General features: G+C 39.2%; 1 protein-coding gene across 1 annotated transcript in view; it reads right to left on the bottom strand.

Moving 5' to 3' along the window:
* Positions 1 to 21,061, bottom strand: part of LOC136885466 (uncharacterized) — a 203,581-nt gene that overhangs the window by 83,980 nt on the left and 98,540 nt on the right. Inside the window, exons 2-3 of the mRNA XM_067158029.2 lie at positions 14,585 to 14,745; positions 2,300 to 2,356 (exon numbers count right to left, since the gene is read on the bottom strand). Of these exons, the coding sequence (XP_067014130.2) occupies positions 2,300 to 2,356; positions 14,585 to 14,718 (191 nt within the window). The 5' untranslated portion in view covers positions 14,719 to 14,745. The remainder of the gene's footprint in view (positions 1 to 2,299; positions 2,357 to 14,584; positions 14,746 to 21,061) is intronic.

Raw genomic sequence — 21,061 nt, 5'->3', positions numbered from 1 at the left:
CACAAATGTATTAAAATGGAACGAAGCTTCCTCAGTAAGAGAACACTTGACATTTATATGCTCTTGATTATTCCACTCTTACACATAAAGCAAATGACAAGATTAGCAGTATTTGTTAGGATGAATTTGAGTCTCTAATACGGGCCAAGGTTCCTGGACTTCTTTTATGGGTACCCGATATATACTGGCTGGACCTAGGTAAAAATCGAGAACTACGGACAAGAGCACCAGAAAACCAGATCAAAAATCAAACAGAAAGGAGAGACGTGGCTAGGACACACAGTCGGGAAAGCAGAGAGTGGCAGTGAGAAAGAAGTACTTGATTGGAATCTCCGAGGTGCTCAAAGAAGGGGAAGGCCTAAACACTCGTGGAGATGTTCCACAGAGGACAAGAATCGACAACAAGGAACGACAGAGAGGTGAAGAGGATCATGAGCAATAGTGAGAGGGCTCGGCTTCATGGATGCCCTACGTTCCAGTAAAAACTAAAGGAAACAATAATTATATCGCCATGGGGAGTATACATAGTTTGGAAACTGAGAATTCACTTCTCCTTTAGCGGGTTAGCAATCCCTATTTGCTAACACGACGGGACCACGCAGATTTTCTACCACTGCTAGGTAGAGCCTTCGAGGGGCGTGTCAATCCGACTCATCATCATTATCATCATAATCATTTCCCCTTGTCTAGTTCCTGTCAGGTCGGGGTGTTGATGGCACTTCTCCACCGTTGCCTCTCCTTCCACCACTCCACTTCAGTAATTGTATTCCAGTCTAGTCTTTTTCCTACGTATACTGTTCTTAACAGAGTCCATCCATCTTGCTCTGGGCCTCCCTCTTGGCCCTGTTCCTTCTGTCTTAGCCCCTAACACTTGTTATGGCATACCTGCCAACTTTACAAAACAAAAATTCAGGAGATTTTGATATGAAAATATGGAAAAATCAGGAGATATAGTATTGGTCAAATCTGCTTATTCTACATGTATTGTGCAATACAGGAGTACTATGGTATATAGGCCTATTATAACACTTTCTGTCTCAAAACCCGACTGTTGCTATACGAGGCTACAAGGCTAAAAATCACCTATTGTATTTCTATACATTGAATCACGCGCCCACGCGATTATGCGAAGCGCAGTGTTATTTTTATCAAGTAACAAATTAAAATTCCCCAGAATTGTCCCTAAATGGCTCCTAAAATCTTAAGAAAGGTCACTAATCGCTATCTTTGAAATTCTTTCACTAAATTACTAAAAAAGACTCCAAATATAGCGACTAGTCTCTAGAATCAACTAGGCTGATGTGAACAAACATGAACATAGCACCCGGGAACGAGAGATTGATAACAGATATGCGCATTGCGACATACAGGTTTCAATAAACATTGCATATTCGTGCATATTTCTCGTATTAATAAACGTCGATATTTCATTTGAAAGCGGCCAATGAGCGAAGGACTTCCGACCACTGGTGTACAAAGCTGAAATGGCGGGATTTGAAAACAAATGTTTGAATTTAACCAACAAAATAAACTAAAATCAGGAGAAATAATAGAACAATCGAAAGGCGGGAAAAGCTGTTGAAAATCGGGAGTCTCCCGCCTAAATCGGGAAAGTTGGCAGGTATGTTATGGTATATTCTCCATCCTATCACTCAGTATTTTTCTGACCTCAACATTTCTTACTCTGTCTCTCCTTGTCTTCACTATCACACTGCTCAGGAACTTTCATCTCATTGGCTTGAATTTTACTCTCATCTCTTGCTGTCAAAGTCCAAGTCTCGGATGCATAAGTGTTAATACAGGGGTATAGTACATCTTGTAAGTTATCTCTTTACATTTCATAGGAACTTCTCTGTTCCACACCAGATTCCTGACATTCCTGCTTGTAACCTTCTGCAGATCTCCATATCCAACCCTGCATTATTTGACTTCCCAAATATTTGAAGTATTCAACAACCTCAAGGTTTTGTCCCCTGATACTAAAGATTCCTTTTCCTTCTCTTTCTCCTCTTGTGATCGCCATTGTTTTTCTCTTCTCCACACTGATTTTCATACCATATCTTTCAATATTGTCATTTAAAGCCTCTAGTTAGATTTGAACTTCTTCCAAGTGATGAGCCCAAGTGGCACGTCTAGGCAAAACTCTGCAAACATACACAGCCTAACCATCCAAAAGCTAGTTCTATTCCTGTGATTTTTAAAGAAAAAAAGTTAAAGCAAATCATAATCATTTCCAAAAATCAGGTGACCTAACAATACCAACTGAAAGAAAAATGGCAGAATAATTATAAGTACTTACCCCAATTTTTTCCATACTGCACCTGACGACACATCCAACAAAATAGAAATCTGCTTCCTACAACAGAAAAAAAAAAAAAGAGAATATTTTAATCAAATTCTGAATGAAAGAGTCAAAACTTCACCTCGAGCATTATACCTAAAACTTGACAAAAACAGTAATAGCAAGCTCGATAGCTGCAGACGCTTAAGTGTGGCTAGTGTCCAGTATTTGGGAGATAGTGGGTTCAAGCCCCACTGTCGGCAACCCTGAAGATGGTTTTCCGTGGTTTCCCATTTTCACACCAGGCTGGGAAGGAAGTGACCATGACCTTAATTAAATGACCTTAATTAATTAATTAATGTTCAGTCCCAGCATTTGCCAAACTTCCAAATGGATTCCAGCTACCACGTAAAACATGGTCTGCTCTGAACAGAATAAGAACAGGCCATGGCAGATGCAGGGACATGTTGTTTAAGTGGAACAAGTTGCCGACACCCGCATGTGACTGCGGAGCTGCACGACAAACCATACACCGTATTGTCAGAGAGTGTGAAACGCGGCCATACACAGGCAGCAAAGTGGATTTTCTGATGGCAACTCCAGAAGCAATACAGTGGATCAATGATCTTGACATTCAGTTGTAAGGAGTCTTTTCTTGTTCATTGTTTTCTTGTATGTAAACATGTATATAATTTATTTCTGTGCTCAACTTGATTGCATGCGCCATACGCTAAATAAATAAATAGACAAACAATGGTTGCCATGGTTACAGCTGTGTCAGGAAATTGATGAGCCTAATTCCCGATAGACTTCCAGCCTTTGTTAACAAGATAAAATACAGTGACTGGAAGCAACAGAAAGAGGAGATGGGGACAATCTCCATATCTTCAATTACTGTTGTCTTCATATTGATCTCATCAACCCATTCTTAAAACATTCATTTCTTCTCAGCCTACAATGAGCTTGTTCCTGCTTCGCAGCTTCACCACGTGGGTGGGCATCAACACCTGACTTGACACATCGCAAGTCTTGACAGGGATAAAAACAAACCGACAAAAAGACAGAAACAACAAGTTACAATGAGCTCTGGACGAAAATAGATCAGCCACTCCTAACATGTGGCACAGACACTGTCGGGGTACTGTCACTAACATGTGAAACCGTCATGCCCTTTGTCCGTATCAACCTTGGACAATAGGTTGTCTCCTCCACCGTCTTTTAACATCTGTATTAACTCTTTCCCCCTCCGAAAAGCAATGTAACAACCATATGGCCTATTTTAATTTAACGCCATTTCAGTGTTGACATATTTCTCTATCAGATGGCAGAGAAATCAGAACTCTACTGGGCAACCTAGAGTCGAGTTTTAATTACTTTTGTCAGGCAATAAAGGAATGTATCACTAAAGATCCTTTACATGCCGACACTGTATGACGTAGAAGATCAGCTGGACTTTTATTCTGTCCTGCACAAATCTGCCTAGAACCAGGGACTGTGGGATGTGGAAGCCGGCCATCAAAATTACTGATCCACTCAGGGAGTTTATGAGATTACAATGGTGATAGCATGAGCAAAAAACTTGACAATATGTCCCTAATTAATCAAGAACAGAATTCACTGTTTATAAACCAATCTAGTACAGGCTAAAACTTAATTTTAAAAAAATTAACAGACTGAAGAGCCAGGTGCGACCAATATTAACATTTTTTTTGCATCATATTTCCAAGTTTGTATGTCATATTTTGTTATCATTTGGGGGAGAACTGCATGCATTTTTCCAGAAATTTTAGGTCATAGTAAATCAAGCCCAAGTAATAACACTGTATTGTTAATCAATATAGACCAAAACTTGTTCTTCTTCTCCTACCCTCCTCCCTTATCACTCCTAGTCATACAGTTTTGACTTCCTTAATCTCAAGGTGCCATTTTTTTTTTTTTTTGCTATGTGTCTTTTTTCAGTGTGACCCAACTATTTCATGTCCCTGATCTTCTGGAAGGCATAACCAGAATGTTCTTGTTCCGGCTGCACCCTGAAAAGTCTGGACATGCTTCAGCAGGAATATAAAACAGGCTTGCTGCGAACAGACAGTCAGTGTAGGAGAGTTGGACAGCAGTACTGCTGGCTGTCGTCGGAGTTAGACAATGTGGCACTTGAAAACAGTGTCTGGGCTGTACTGAATGAAGAAGCTTTCGCCAGTATTGAAATTATGAACAATTTCTTCAAGTATACTATAGTTAGTGCAGTATTATTTATTCATTTATTTATTTTCCAAATAATGCTTTTCCAAAACATCTGCAAAACATCTTCCTTTGTGCACAGTGATGGTAAATGCGGACAAACCAGAAGGTGGTCTTCATCCTGTAGTAGTCCACAATCACAGTTCATGTCTCCCTGTACATAGCCCCACTTAACTAGGTTAGACTTGCACTTTGAAACACCGGTCCGCAGTCCATTGAGGGTCTTCCAGACGGCATACGGAAGGCGCAAACCTGCAGAAGGTTCTTCCTTTAAACTCAGGGATGAATTACGTACTTCTTGTTGTCACAGTTCATGCCTTCGTTTTTCTGGCATATCAACAAGTGGTATGGTTGTTCTTAAAAAAACCTCTTACTTGACCCGAGTCAAATGGGCTGCATTTGATGCCCATAAAGGCAGTAACGTGGATTGGTTGATTGCTTCCGACATTCAAGGCAGAGTTCCTCCATATGCCATACACACCTTTTGTTTGGTGTTCTGTCCAGTTTAACACCAAGGTACTTTGGTGTACAGCAGTGTTCAAGGACTACTCCTCACCATTCCACGCGCACTTGCTTCTTTGTGACATAGATGAAAGGCACAAACTTGAGTTTTGCTGGGGTTGGGTCTTAAATGATTGTTCTCGTAATTTGTAGCAAGTTCTTCGAGAGATTTTGCCAGTTTTTCTTCAACCTGTTCAAATATGTTCCCCTGTGATGCCAATGCTGTGTTATCAGTACTTCGGTAGGATTTGGTTGGTCGTTAGTGTAGATATTATAGAGCAATGGTGCAAGAACACTTCCTTGGGGTAATCCATTCTTTTAAGTTCTCCAATGGCTGTTCTTGTTTTGAAGAAAGATGTAGAAACATTGTTCTCGAAGAATGCATTCAACAGATTTTATAAAACCATAGTCAAATACCATCAGATTGGCGACGGAGCATTACCGTACCAATCTTCAAGAAGAAGGGAAGTCCTGCTGATTGTTCTAATTATCGCCCAATCAGACTTCTGAGCCACGCGATGAAGATCTTCTAACGTATTCTCGACAAAAGGATTCGCCAGATAGCTAAACTTACAACGAACCAAGCTGGATTCGTGAAAAACTGTGGCACAACGGATGCAATCCACGCTGCACGGCTGTTGGTTGAGAAACACCATGAAAAACATAAGCCTCTTCATCTCGCTTTTCTGGATCTTGAGAAGGCCTTTGATCGGGTGCCACATGACCTAATCTGGTTAGTGCTACGAGAACATAGCATTCCAGAGCACCTTGTTAAGTGGGTACAGATGCTCTACGTAGAACCAAGGAGTTATGTTCAAGCTGCCGCAGGAGCGTCCGATGATTTCCGCATCACTGTAGGAGTACATCAAGGCTCTGCCTTATCACCACTGCTGTTCATTCTTGTGATGGACACTGTTACATCCAATCTGCACAAGCCAATACCATGGACACTTCTCTATGCTGATGATGTCATGTTGGCTGCTGAGAATAAGTCTGATCTCCAGCGCCAAACAGAAGAGTGGAACAACCGACTAGCGAAATACGGCCTGCGCCTCAACAAAAAGAAGACAGAGTACATGACATTAGATCCTCGAGAAGTTGGAACCATCCACGTTGATGGTGAAGATCTACCACGAGTAGAGAAATTTAAATATCTTGGCTCCACACTCTCTGCCGATGGCAGACTTACTGATGAGGTCAATACAAGGATACACGCAGACTGGCTGAAGTGGCGAATGACAACGGGCGTCACCTGCGATCGTCGGATGAAGGAGCATCTGAAATCTAAGATCTACCGGACTGTTATCCATCCCGTCGCTCTCTACGGCACCGAGTGTTGGCCTGCTACGAAGGAGGTAGAACGTCGACTAAGCGTCATGGAGACAAAGATGCTTAGGTGGACAGCTGGCATCACTAGACTGGATCATATTTCAAACGACAATATTAGGAAACGCTTTGGCGTTGCACCAATCCAGGAGAAAATGGAGGAAAATCGTCTGCGCTGGTTTGGACATGTATTGCGTGCAGAAGACAATACATTGGCAAAGTCAGCGTATACACTGGAAGTCGCTGGAAAGAGGCCCAAGGGACGACCAAGACAGCGATGGATCGATACAGTGCACAACGACCTGAAAGCTGTAAGACTACATCCTGACGTGGCCCGTGACCGAATTAAATGGAGACAATGAATCCATACAGCGGACCCTGCCACCAGACGGGACAAACGCTAAAGAAGAAGAAGAAGATAGTCTTTTGTTATTTGATACAAGTTATAAACCAATCTTAATAATGTTATTAGCTTTACGTCCCACTAACTACTCTTTTATGGTTTTCGGAGACACCAAGGCACCGGAATTTGGTCCCGCAGGAGTTCATTTACGTGCCAGTAAATCTATCAAATACCACTGGACTGAGCCAGGATCGAACCTGCCGAGTAGTTGGGGTCGGAAGGCCAGCGCCTCAACAGTCTGAGCCACTCAGCCCAGCTTATACACCAATCTCTTATGATTAATGATATCATAAGCGGTAGAAGTCCGCAACTATATGCCAAGTACGATGACGAGCTGAGGAGGCAGAGATCTTACAGTGGCAATTTCCTTTCTTTTTTTTTTTGCACTCGTACTGGAGCTTTGATGAAGATTTTTTAATAAATTTCTGTGATTATTTTGTCCACATGAACACATTCACGCCCATCATCTGAGCGGCTAATTAAAGGGCTGGCCCAGCTATTCCAGCTGTTAGTGGCAGAGCAAACAACAGTGAATTCTTTTCACAATAAGTCCTAAACTAAACAAGATACGGAAACAAAAATGTCCACATACCTTAATGAAGTCCTCTAGTATCTCTGTAGGGTGTGGTAGGTAATGTCACACTTTCCTGGGTGAATGGGAACACCACACTTTCAAAAAAATAGCGTGTTTCACTAATAATTTTATTTTTGAAGCACAATTTGCACCTTCTTCAGGGGAACTTGATTATATTTAATGAAGGAAACTTCAAGAGAATATGCTCTTTTCTCTTCCCATCTAACCTAAATGATGGATCGTTGGCCGGTACCCTTTTTGGCGGCACAATCGCGAACGTTTACTTGGAGCTGATGAAGTAGATGGAGCTGAGATTTCGGAGAGAAGTGACTGTTTTTGTATGTCGGGTTCACTTCCCCCTCCCCCCGTTTGAGAATTGCCTGGTGTTCCTTTAGATCTTTTGGTACACCCCTATTTGACCGTATTGTTCAACATATGGCAGTGTTCTGTTCCCGTAATAGTTTCGCGAGTCCAACGCTATTTGTAATAATTGTCCGTATAGACTGTATACCCCTGGCCAAGATAATTTTCAAGCAGCTAAAAAACTGTGCTTTGTAAATTCGCATCACTTGCATCATTTATATTGTCCCTACATGCCAAGTTACACTACAGAACGCGATTATACCAAAGGATTATACACACACTTGTGCAATCACAAACCAACTACGCAGCTAGTTGTGCCAGCGCTAGGCTATCTTCAGAAACAAACGAAGAAAGTGCATTAGGAGGGAAAATCGCCGTGGCCATGTGGTTTCTGATGAGTAGAAGCATTCATAAGGGTATTACTTTCATCTCTCTCGCACAAATTTGTGACCAAAATAGATCCCAGCTGCGTAGGAACGGCTCCAGTTCAAGGTTGTGCTTATCCGGGCTAACTCGGATACGCTCCACAGCATGGTCACGCGCTATAGGCAATAACTCGGATACGGGCGTGAATGTGTTAAGATAACTTCCTTCCTTGAATATTTTCAACCAACGTTTGTAACAAACGTGCATCATCATCACCAAACACCTTTTATGCATTAGTGCAAACTAAATTGAAGACGCGTATCCCAACATAACGATACGAGTTGAGAATTTTCCTCACAATGCCAGTCTCAGTCGTCTCATATTAGAGGAGCTTTAGCAAACTAAAGACAATTAAAAAAATACTACAGAAACTTAACATACCACAAGAAATGCATTTCATAATTAATCCGTATTGTCAACCTCAACAAGATAGAAGGTCTTAATGATTGGGTAACTCCACCTTTACAATGCTGTATAATATTATTCCTTTTTATTTTATTTTTAAAAGGGACATGTTTCGTCTCTTTTGTGTGAGGCATCTTCAGCTTATATATAATTATAATAAAAGACACATCATATTCTTGGTAACACTGAAACAATGACTTATCCATACATTTTTTGAGAGTCAAATGACTCAGTCTATCATATGTGGACATAGTTAAAAAAAAAACAGTTCATGTTGCTAAAATATTTTGTGTCACAAGAACAAATTACTAGATGATAAAAGTTCCATTGAGTTTTGATTTTCAAAATAAAACGTTCTAAAAGTTGAAAGTAATATCTTGATTAAGTTGATGTCGTCTCAAGTTTATGGACGCTTGATTGCATATGTATCTGGTTGAATAGGGTTTGTTTTTCCCAGGTGGAATTTCCCAATATACCGGATGTGAACCGGACAAATCGCATGGTCCATATATTGAGAAGGTAAGAAACTCGTACAAATTCTAAGGTAAATTAGGTTTTTACGGTCTGAGTACTTACTTCTCCGCCGCGTTTTTTCTTCCAGGCAGTGGCATGCGGTGAACATATTCATTAACCCAGCTGCAAAAAAGTTTTTTAAATATAAATAATCGTAGCCACACTACACTCTCTAAAGTCAACGTTACCATTTTATAAGGCTGTATTTTTCGTGGGAAAGGTCTACCTGGGAAAGATTTTTCAAGAATATTTTCAACCATACGATCACACATATTTCCAAATTGATATTCACAGCAGTGACCACACCATCACAACTTAATCTATAACAGATTTTAAACAACGCACTTACAGTTTCATCCGGTGACGCTTCGTGATAGTACAGTCATGGTTTTCACAAAAATACACTGGGAATATTTGTTTTTTACTTAAAAAGCCTAATCTAAACTAATCAGCAAAATTTAACTGGTATTTTACTGTCGAAATTTTATAGTTTCACTCGCATACTGAGTGTATGTGCATCAATGACAAACGAGGGAAAATATCTGGCACGACGTATAACACGTTTTATTCATGAAGAATGCCACAGAACTCGCAAAACCTTCACCTACAATCCAAGAGGAACACTATAAAAATTCACCATATACCATCATCACAGACAACCATTTGCGCTTGACACTGTGTTCATGCTGGGCAACTAAATATTTTTCTGCGGTTATTGGAACACGTACTCTACACGTGCCATCAATGAATCGCTCAAAAAAAACTGTATACATGCCGAAACACAAGACTAAAATATATTCTTCTATATTATAATTGATTTCATACACTGGCCATATTTTTATTAGCAAGACGATGTGCAAGTGGCTATACTGTTAAGATGTTGATATTTTTCTTGCAGTCTCTAGTGTGTGGCACTGAAGACTTCGAGTGTCAAGTATTAAAACTAACACCCCTTACCTAAGCTAGCTGGCCTGTCACCGTAAATTGTTGTCAGGGGAGGGGCCACAGCTCCGCCTCGAGGAAGCTTCAAGTGCATGCGTCACCCAAGCGACCTTAAATTTCACTACGGGTAGCTCTCTATCACGCCAGCAAGAAAACCCAGCTTGCTGGAGAAGCTGAACTGCGGTAGTGCGAGCGGATTGTCGAGACAGCTGTACTTGGGTTGGCTTAGATATTCACAATTTTTTAAACATTATAAAAAGCGTTCTAAGGAATGAGAAGATGTTAATACAAAGTTCTTTACCCCAGCAGCAACAGGGTAGATGGGGTTCAGTGCACGCCACTGCTTCCAGGCTCATTACGGGTCACTTTTACTCCTTCCATCCATTCAGAAACAGAGAGACCTGACTGATTTAAAATCCACTAATTTACACGTGAGTATTCTCCATATAAAATCAATCCTTTTCCTTTATGCCGTAACGCACACCAAGAATCAAATTTGTGATCTTGTAATATAGATCTGACTTTTCTTCTTTGCAATGTGCAATGCAGTTGTCCTTTGTGTTGAAAAGGGTTGGATCAGTTGTTATACAGTATCAAGGGCTTGCACACAGTGCTCAGTTTCACTGTCTATAATTCTTGTGGATTGGATGTGTATCAGATTTTGAGAGCACTTCTCTCTCTCTCTCTCTCTCTCTCTCTCTCTCTCTCTTTCTTTCTCAGTCTCATAGAATCTGGTGTGTCTGATGAAATCTGCAATACAGTCGAAATAGGTTATAACGACACCGAAGGAACAGTCAGTCAACAGTCGTTATAGTCGCACAAACCGATTTTTCTATGTTTTGTTGCTAAAAATGTCGTATTTGTAAGTTTTAGGCTGCACTCTTACATGGTTAATTAACATAATTAAGTTAAATCTTCAAAAAACGTAACTAAAAGAAGTCATCATCACATCATCATAGGCATTTATTTGTCAACGAATATATAGTAAATAAATACCATATCATTTGGACATATTAACTGTGTCGTCTCAGATGGCTGAACAGTCCGATTCTGGATGCACAGATTTTACTGCAGTGACAGCACACACTAGTTGTTGCAGCTGATGGTTCTTTCCTGTGGTTCCTCCTCTAAGCTTCTAATCTTCTATCTTGTTCTAGATGTTCAATTCCGTTGTATAGAATGCTACGCCATTTGGGCCTCTCCTCGGCTGTAGTTTCCCAGTTGACCGTATCAATGACACATTTTGAGATTACACTTTAGAGCATCCTTATATCGTTTAAACTGTCCTCCATAGTTACGCTGGCTATTCTTAGTTGGGAGTACATGATTTTCTTTGGGAGGCATGTATCTGGCATGAGGACGATATGACCAGCCCAACGTAGCTGATGCCTGACTATCTTTGCCTCCATGCTTATAGTGTTGGCTTCCTCGAGGATACTAATGTTCGTTCGACGATCTTGCCATTTAACTTTCGGTATTCTCCGCAAGCATCGTTGATTGTATTTCTTCAGGCATTTTAGGTTTATCCTGTAAGTTGTCCAGGTCTCGCAATCATAGATAAGAGTAGGGATTACAACAGCATTGTAAACGTAGAGTTTCGTTCTCACACTGATATCGTGATTGTCAAACATTCTTAGGAGCCAACCGAAAGCCGCACTAGCACATCTTAAACGATATTGGATTTCTTCATCAATGTTTGCACATGTTGAGAGGTAGCTTCTAAGGTAAGGAAAATGATTTATGTTCTGCAGAGATTGGCCATTGATTGTAATAGTTCTCTTATTGGAATTTGGTGCCGGCTGGTAAAAGATCTTAGTATTATTAATATTAAGAAGTACTGTATTTACAGCATGGTACAGTATTTGTGGAGTCGGACTGCGAGGAATTTAATTGGTTTTCACTCGAAGAACAGGTCCATTGATCGGCACATTATTTGTTCTTTGCTGCTCAAACCATCAAAGTTAAGATTATTCAATGCCTTTGTGTTCAGATATTGTGGCACGCTTTATTTTTAAATAATATTCTGCGAAAAGAGACTGGATTTTCTCTCTGACCTTCGAAATTGTGGAAATCATTCAGTGTGATTCACACAAATCCTCCACGATGCTGACATTTCTTTTTCCAATTTTCTAATCGCAATATTATGTGCGACTTTTCTACAATATTAAACACTTTCCTTTAACTTTTCAACGTCTTCCACAACGATGCTTGCCTTGACTATTTAACAGAGAGAGTAATTTGAAATCTACAATAATAAGCGATACGTTGTTGTCAGCAATCCCCATTTACTTAACAAACAAAAATCAACATTGGACGTTATAGCCGATACATTTTCCCGGAAATATGATGAAAATATGTCGTTTCGTACGATGTCGTAATAAGTGATTTTTAAAATACAGTGTTTATATAGGATTTGGACAGGACAGTTAGATTTTGCAGTTATATACTGTTGTGTGTGTCCTCCACGCTCAAGCGCCGTGCCTACAAGCTCCACAACCCGCCGCATCACCGATGTTTCCAGAGTTTACAAGAGGACTGCACTGCGCCTGGCATGCTCGTCGGTGACGTCAGCCAAGCGCTATATAAGGAGCAACATTCCTCGCCTTGCGGGGTCTACCCCAGTGTCCAACAGCCAGCCCACACCGCAAGTCAAACACGGAGGCATTCCTCTTAAAAAGGTGTCTTGAACAGGTGGACAGATTGCTGGTTGTGAGGTCTCACCTCAGGACTCTGCCTCATCTTCCCTGATTCCCGTAGCTACGTCGAGCCCCGAGTCAAGCATTCTGCTACACTCCCAAGTCCTCACCAGTGCTCCGATGACTATCTTAGCATTCTGCGAATTAAGATACTGATGCAAGTTCCTTGCAAGCCTAAGTCCAATACTAGCATTATATTAACGCGACTCTCTCTACAAGTTACACTTGTTATCCCACGACAGATAGTTTTCAACTATCTAAGGACATTTCCCAGTGAAATAGACTATCTCTTCAAGATAGGTGTAAATGTGTATATAGGACTCTCCCTGTATATAAATGTATATATGTTACAGACTTTCAGTCTACCCTTAATCTCAACATTAACTGCGTGCAAATCATTCAAGTTTCGAGACAAGTTTTGTTATATTTATTGTAAATACTGTGTCAAACTATTGAAACAATAAACTTTATGTTGTGTTACTGTATACCAAGTTCCTTATATACAACATATACAATACATCGTTAAATGCAATGTCGCAATAAATGGTTTCGACTGTAATTCTTTTTGCAAGTGATAAATATCATTATGGTTCCGTATTGAAGATACTATACTTGTACGATGCTAATTAGTTTATTATTTAACCACCTATTATATACATGAACATTCTCTCAAATTACTGGAATATTTTTCCTAACATTCCAAATAATGTAATATTTAAATTTTCAGATCAGACCACTGCTACCAAGCACTGCATATGTACCTTTGTCACAACTGGTAATCAACAGCCAGCGGCTGATATTGTTGTTTTACTCATTAATACTGAAAATTGTATTCTTTTTCCTTAGACTGCTCCTATTGTAAATATGTTAATATTAAACTTAGTAGTTATATTTCCTATAACATTCCAAATAATGTAATATTTAAATTTTCAAATCAGACCACTGCTACTAAGCACTGTATATGTACCTTTGTCACAACTGGTAATCAACAGTCAATCAGGTGCCTGATTTAACCTTGAGGAGGTACAAAGACTGATGATGCCTTCTACGAAAGGCGAAACGTCTCACATTCATAAGGTAACAATGATCACCCTAATTGTATAAAATTTTTAATGTACTGAATAGGTGGTTAAATAATAAATTAATTAGCATCTTACAAGTGTAATTCTTTTAGTGCATTTTTGATAATTTTATCGCCATCCAACAAAAATTGGTGCCTGGCTTCAAATATCTAAAAAAGATAAAAACTGAGTGGTTATCTACTTCAGAAGCATTCTATGTTATGACTGAAGCATTGTATTTAACTACAAAGTATTTAAATATTTCAGGACTGAAACAGAATTTAACGTAAATTTCTATACATTTATAAATGTTTTCAAGGGTGATTTTTGAAATGTGATGATTATCTTTTAAGAACAAAACATGTAATTCTATTTTGAATTAAGTAGTTTCATTTTCAGGCATAATTCTGTTCTAATGTGTTTTATTTTTCAGGCAGTTTCTAAATTTATTTATTCGTATGTTAATTTCAACAGACTGAAGAAATTAAGAGTCTTAAATTGACCAAATCGAAACTGAGAAAAAATGGCTTCAAATATGGCAAGAAATAAAAATTGAGAGATATCTTCCTCAGAAGTATAGTCTGAAAATTGATAGATTAACGATGGACAGTTGGAAGATTTCATTATAGTGAATATCTGGTCAAAGTGCAGAAGTGGTGATGATGTTAACAGGTCCAGTTTTGTCCTCAACTCATCCAAAATAATGCATGGATTGAAAACAGGAATGTTAGCAAAATTAATACCCAAGTAAAAGACTTATTCTTCTGGCAATATACAGGCAATTTTAGTATACAAAAAACAGGAGAAAATAATTGAAAGATTAAAAATAAACAGTAACATTAATAGACTACTCACAGCCTGGCATTTCTATCCAAATCGTCCACAAATCCATTCCCCATCTGTGTGCGCATGATCTGTATGCCGACATAGACGAAACCAAGAAACACAAAGATGTACAGCAGTCGCCTCAAGTGGAACGTTGATGTCATGCCGTTCCACGTGCCAATGCGGGCAGACTGAAAAATACAAGAAAAGACACACAATAAAGTATGGGGCTAAAAGCTCTCAGGGGGTCTATTATGAAAAATCATATCTCAACTTGTTCTTATAACTTTCTTAATGCTTTTTCACTATTTTTTTTAAAGAATTGTTTGAAATGGTAGATCGAATTTCACCAATTTCTTAAAAAAATTATTTGAGTTACTTAGAAACTATTTCTTTTTTAAATTAATATTTGACCAAATAAACACTTCATACCTCATTTAAAGATGCACTAATTTTTATACCTTATATAGACCCAAGTCAGAACTAATTCATTCTTTTATATCATTTCCTTGTTTAAATATTCATTTGGTCTGAATAGATTATTTTTGATTTAGAAAATATAAAATCCAAACTTCAGCAGTAGATGAGCCCTCACAAATGCCAGTGCTAAGTCTTAACCATTATAAAAATGGGTATGGGATCCATACCAAATCTTTAACTCCATGCCAACGTCACTGTGGACATTTTATGCAACGTAGCATTCATGAACAGCTGAATGTGGTGAATGGAAAGATTGAAGAATGTGGATTGAAAATAAGTGTAGAAAAGAGGAAAACTCTTGTTATGAATAGAGGGGAGAAAGAAGGGAAAGGTCAGATTAGACTTGCAAACAAGCCCCTGGAAGTAGTGGAAACGTTTAAATACCTGCGGAGTGAATTAATGGAGAATGCTCGACTGGATGCTGAGATTAGTAAAAGGATTCAAGCTGGAAGTTGTTTCTATCATAGTGTAAGAAACATGTTATGGTACAAAGATGTGCCAATGGAAGCAAAGGATACTATGTACAAGATGTATTACGTACCCATAACAACTTACGGAGCAGAAACTTGGACAATGACAAAGAAGGATGAGAGTCGAATACAGGCAGCCGAAATGAAATTCTTGATGAGTATGATACAGAAGAGTAGAAGAGACAAAATAAGGAATGAGAAAATCCGGGAAGAAATTGGAGTGGAAAAAATGAATGATAGAATAGAGAAGAGCCGACTAAGATGGTTTGGGCACATAAAGCGAATGAGCGACGAAAGAATGCCAAAGAAGGTGATGGAAATGCAAATCCAAGGAAGGAAAGGCCGTGGACGACCACGATTGAGATGGAAGGATACCATCCAACGCAGCATTATAGAAAGAAACCTAGACTGGGACACAGTGTTGGAGGAGGAGTGGTGGAAAGACCGAAGAAAGTGGAGAGGAACCATATTTGCCCCTATCCAGCTACAGCTGGATAAAGGGAAATGATGATGATGATGATGATGATGATGATGATGAGCATTCAATGAACAGTGTTGCCAACTTATATTTTCAAGATCCGCTAAATACTAATAAAAATCTGCTAAAATTCCGCCAAGAAATCCGATCTCAAATAATGAGCAATAAAAACAAGCCATAATAATAATGGTAATGATAATAATAATAATAATAATAATAATAATAATAATAATAATAATAATGTCCGCCTCTGTGGTGTAGTGGTTAGTCTGATTAGCTGCCACCCCCAGAGGCCCAGGTTCGATTCCCGGCTCTGCCACAAAAATTTGAAATGTGGTACGAGGGCTGGAACGGGGTCACCTCAGCCTCGGGAAGTCAAATGAGTAGAGGTGGGTTCGATTCCCACCTCAGCCGTCCTGGAAGTGGTTTTCCATGGTTTCCCACTTCTCCTCCAGGCAAATGCCAGGATGGTACCTAACTTAAGGCCACAGCCACTTCCTTCCCTCTTCCTTGTCTATCCCTTCCAATCTTCCCATCCCCCCGTGCAAGGCCCCTGTTCAGCATAGCAGGTGCGGCCGCCTGGGCGAGGTTCTGGTCATCCTCCCCAGTTGTATCCCCAACCCAATGTCTCGCGCTCCAGGACACTGCCCTTGAGGTGGTAGAGGTGGGATCCCTCACTGAGTCCGAGGGAAAACGAACCCTGGAGGGTAAGCAGATAAAGAAAGAAGGAATAATAATAATAATAAAAGTAAATGTCTGTACTCACCTGATCTGTGAGTTTCACTGGGATTAACCCCATGCCTGCGAGCCGGCGAGTTAAAACTTGTAGGAGTTTTAGTGCCGGGTGCAAACTAGGTGAATCCCCTACCTCAAGGGCCACATACAGAACAGGCCTGTTCATTAAACGGTCTTTCTTCATAGCATAAGAATATAAATGCTATCCTTTCACAGTTTCATTATCTGTCGTCATTCGTCAACTAAGAGATAAGTAACCTTCCCCCACGCATTACAGATTTATGATACCATGCTCTCATAACATCAAATCCAAAAAAAACATGTTTTCCTCATGTGACTGCTAGCTCCTGACAAGAAATACAGAATAGCCCAGAGACAGACTGGCATACAAATTAAAAAAACGTAAAATGGATAAAACACTAAATTCTGCTGTAATAAATCTAGAATTCCGCCATAAAATCCGCTGTTCGCTAAATGATATATTTCTCCACTGACAGTCTTCTAATTCTGCCAAATTTGGCGGAAAATCTGCTAAGTTGGCAACACTGGCAATGAATACCAAGAAATATTTTAATTGCCACTGGTGTAAGAAGTGGTTTCAATCCTTCGTTCTTCTCTCATTGGTAGTACTGGCTGGCACACAGTACTGTACACTCTAAGAAATTTTCATGGAAGCACTCCTGGAAGTAAATCGCTCGGATTCTAGTTTTGCCTACATTATTCATTTCAATTTGTCTTTAGGTATTTTTCTTCCCCTTTTTGTCATTTGACAAATATTATTTCAAATGAACTGACACTGGTGCTCCCCTTCCAAATTCAATTGTCCTGGGTATAATAGTATTCACTTTTTAATTTCACTCTTTTATGCAATTGTGAAATAACGTTTTAAGCAATTAAAATTATTAAACGTTCATTTCAATTGAACTACGCATGTTCTTTCATACGGGTACTTCTATCTGCGGAATTTTATAAAAAGTGGCCTATTATTAAAGTGCGGCCTGCGAACATGCCGTCGAGCCCTTGCTAATTGGAAACCCCTGCTCTAGGTGTCACTGAATGGGTGGCTATATTTCTAAAAAATAGAACTCAGAGAAGTAGAGTAGGTGAAGCATTGTCTGATCTTGTAACCATTAAGAGGAGAATTCCTCAAGGCAGTATTATTGGACCTTTATGTTTTCTTATATATAAATGATATTCTGTTTAATCTAGTGCTTGATAAAGTCATCAAGAACTGGGAATGTACACTGAGGAATCTAGAAATCAAACCAGTTGCCATTGGAGCCGGGACCCGAAAGATTGAGATCAGGTGCCTAGCATTCGCAGATGACATTGCAATCTTAACCAAGAACTCTAAGGATGCTGTCATTGCTATCGAAGCCCTGCATGAGATAGTGGTGAAGGCAGGATTACACATATCGTACGACAAAACTAAGTACTTTGAGACTCGGCATCCCGGAAACCCCCCTTTGACGACCATACATGGAACGATTGGGAGAGTCAATCGCTTTCGCTATCTTGGTGAATGGGTCCACCCCAATGGCAGAGACGGTACATCCATCCTAGAAAGGTGTAACAAACTCAATGCAGTGTACCAACTATCCCACAACCATTATAATGAGAGGTGCATTTCAAAAAATCTAAGATCTATCTGTCATTATAAAACTGTTGTCAGACCACAGTTTTTGTATGCCTCAGAGACCCTCCTGATGAACAAAAAAGACACTATGGATGATCTAGAGAAAGCCGAAAAACGTATCCTCAGGAAAATTTATGGACCGAGATTGCTCCCAGATGGAACCTACAGACTTAAATCAAACTCTGAGCTGTATCGACAGTTACAATCAGCCAATACCAGCATGCGACGTAGGAGGCTTAAGTTCTACGGACACCTACAACGAATGGTCAGCAACAGGCTTAGCAAGAAGATCTTCTCTTTGGTTAAAAGCTACAAGACTGGAAGCTTGTGGCTTAATGAAGTAAAGAAGGACTTGGATTCGGCTGGGATTTCAGACATTGATATAGAAGATCGTTCCAAATTTTGTGCTATGGTACAGTCTTGGACCCCACCACCTAGAGTTCCTAGAAGTCGGAAGCCCCTTTCACAGGAGAGAAAGGAGAAATTATCAGCAGGGCTCAAGAGATATTGGGAACAAAGAAGGGCATCGAGAAAGAACTAGTCATCAGCGCTCCTTAGTGGGCTTAAATCATTAATAATGATATGAGTAAAGAAGTGGAATCAGAGGTAAGGCTTTTCGCAGATGATTTATTCTGTATAGAGTAATAAATATGTTACAAGATTGTGAGCAACTCCAAACAGACTTTGACAATGTTGCGAGATGGATGGCAGTCAATGGTATGATGATAAACGGGGTTAACAGTCAGGTGGTGAGTTTCACTAATAGAAAAATTCCTCTCCAGTTTGATTACTATCTTGATGGGGTTAGAAGTCAGGTGGTGAGTTTCACTAATAGGAAAATTCCTCTCGGGTTTGATTACCATCTTGATGGGGTGAAAGTTCCTTTTGGGGATCACTGTAATTACCTAGGTGTTAACATAAGGAAAGTGCTTTACTGAAGTAATCACGTAAATGGGATTATAGTAAGGATGTAAAGGAGAGGGCATTTAAGTCTCTGATAAGACCCCAAATAGAGTATGGGACCCTCACCAGGATTACTTGATTCAATAACTGGAAAAAATCCAAAGAAAAGCAGCTCGGTTTGTTCTCGATGATTTCTGACAAAAGAGTAGCATTACAAAAATGTTGCAAGGTTTGGGCTGGGAAGACTTGAGAGAAAGGGGACGAGCTACTCGACTAAGTGGTATGTTACATGTAACTAATCTCATGATTAGACCCGTATTGAAATTTGAAATTGAAATTTGTATTGAATAGGTGGATTAAAATAATCATTATATTGTAAGCATTTATAAGTGGTATGTTACAAGTAACAAACCTCGTGTCTGTTCCGTATTGAAGATAACAATAAGTAAAATTCTTTCAAGAATGAAATTTACTGTATCCACCTATTCAATACAATTCACAGTTTATAGTGATTAAATTCTACATGAATTACGGTACATACACTTTTCAGGTACATGTTTTGCCCGTTTTGGGCATCTTCAGCCTATTGACTCTTTGTCAGATGATCAGATGCAACTGGAACAGGTGGATCCAAATAACATCAGACTGGATGAACAATATTCGTAAGGCATTCCAGGGTGGAACAACGAATCAACGAGAACAGTAGTCTAATAAGAACAGCATGAAAAATCCAGGAAGCATTTTGTTAGAGGAGCAGCTGCCTATGAAGGATATTTGAAAACAATTTCAACACACATGAAATTTAACCCATAATTATACCAAATTCCTTAAAAAAATAGTATCGTCCAACGTCGTTTCTTTCCACATGGGATATTCAAGCTCTGCATGATTGACAACATGCACAGTTACGGTTTTGTTGCTGCCAAACGTACGACATAGGTGATTAAAAAGCACCTCTGGATGAACATACTTTTCACAAACTTTATTAACATAAATATTCATCCAATAATTGATGAAGATCCAATTTTTGCTTTGGACAATTTTAGTTAAATGTAGATAATTTTATTGTATTCATGTAACAAATTTTCGTTTTATTCAAGGTACACATTTTAAACCCATGTGTACAGCATCTAAAGAAAAAACTTTTTTTTTCACAACAAATTTTTAGAATAAGATCATTTTGTATAGTATTAAGTTCAAATGTTTAACTCAAACAAGGCCTTGGACTTGACCTTAAGATTGTCAATAGGCTGAAGATGTCCAAAACAGGCAAAACGTGTACCTAAAAAGTGTATGTAATTCATGTAGAATTTAATCGCTGTGAATTGTATTGAATAGGTGGAAACAGTAAATTTTATTCTTGAAAGAATTTTACTTATTAATTGATATGTTCCGAGCTGTCAGTGGAGAGTTGGCGTGGAATGATATTAGTAGACGAATAAGTCTGAGTGGTGTTTTTAAAAGTAGGAAAGATCACAATATGGAGATAAAAGTTGGAATTCAAGAGGACAAATTGGGGCAAATAGGAAGAGGAGTTAGGGATTGGAATAATTTACCAAGGGAGATGTTTAACAAATTTCCAAATTCTTTGCAATTATTTAAGAAAAGACTAGGTAAACAACACATAGGGAATCTGCCACCTGGGTGACTGCCCTAAATGCAGATCGGTGGTGACTGATTTATTGATTGACTGATTGATTGATTGATTGATTGATTGATTGATTGATTGAAAAGGCATTTTCAAATAGGCAAAAACGTTATTTGTATTTTTAAAAATGTGTATCTCTATTCAACATCTCAATATA

Source organism: Anabrus simplex, chromosome 14, assembly GCF_040414725.1.
Source record: "Anabrus simplex isolate iqAnaSimp1 chromosome 14, ASM4041472v1, whole genome shotgun sequence".
In the NCBI taxonomy this organism is placed as follows: Eukaryota; Metazoa; Arthropoda; class Insecta; order Orthoptera; family Tettigoniidae; genus Anabrus; species Anabrus simplex.
Note: the sequence above shows the minus strand (reverse complement) of the source record. Positions and strands in the feature narration are given on the sequence as shown.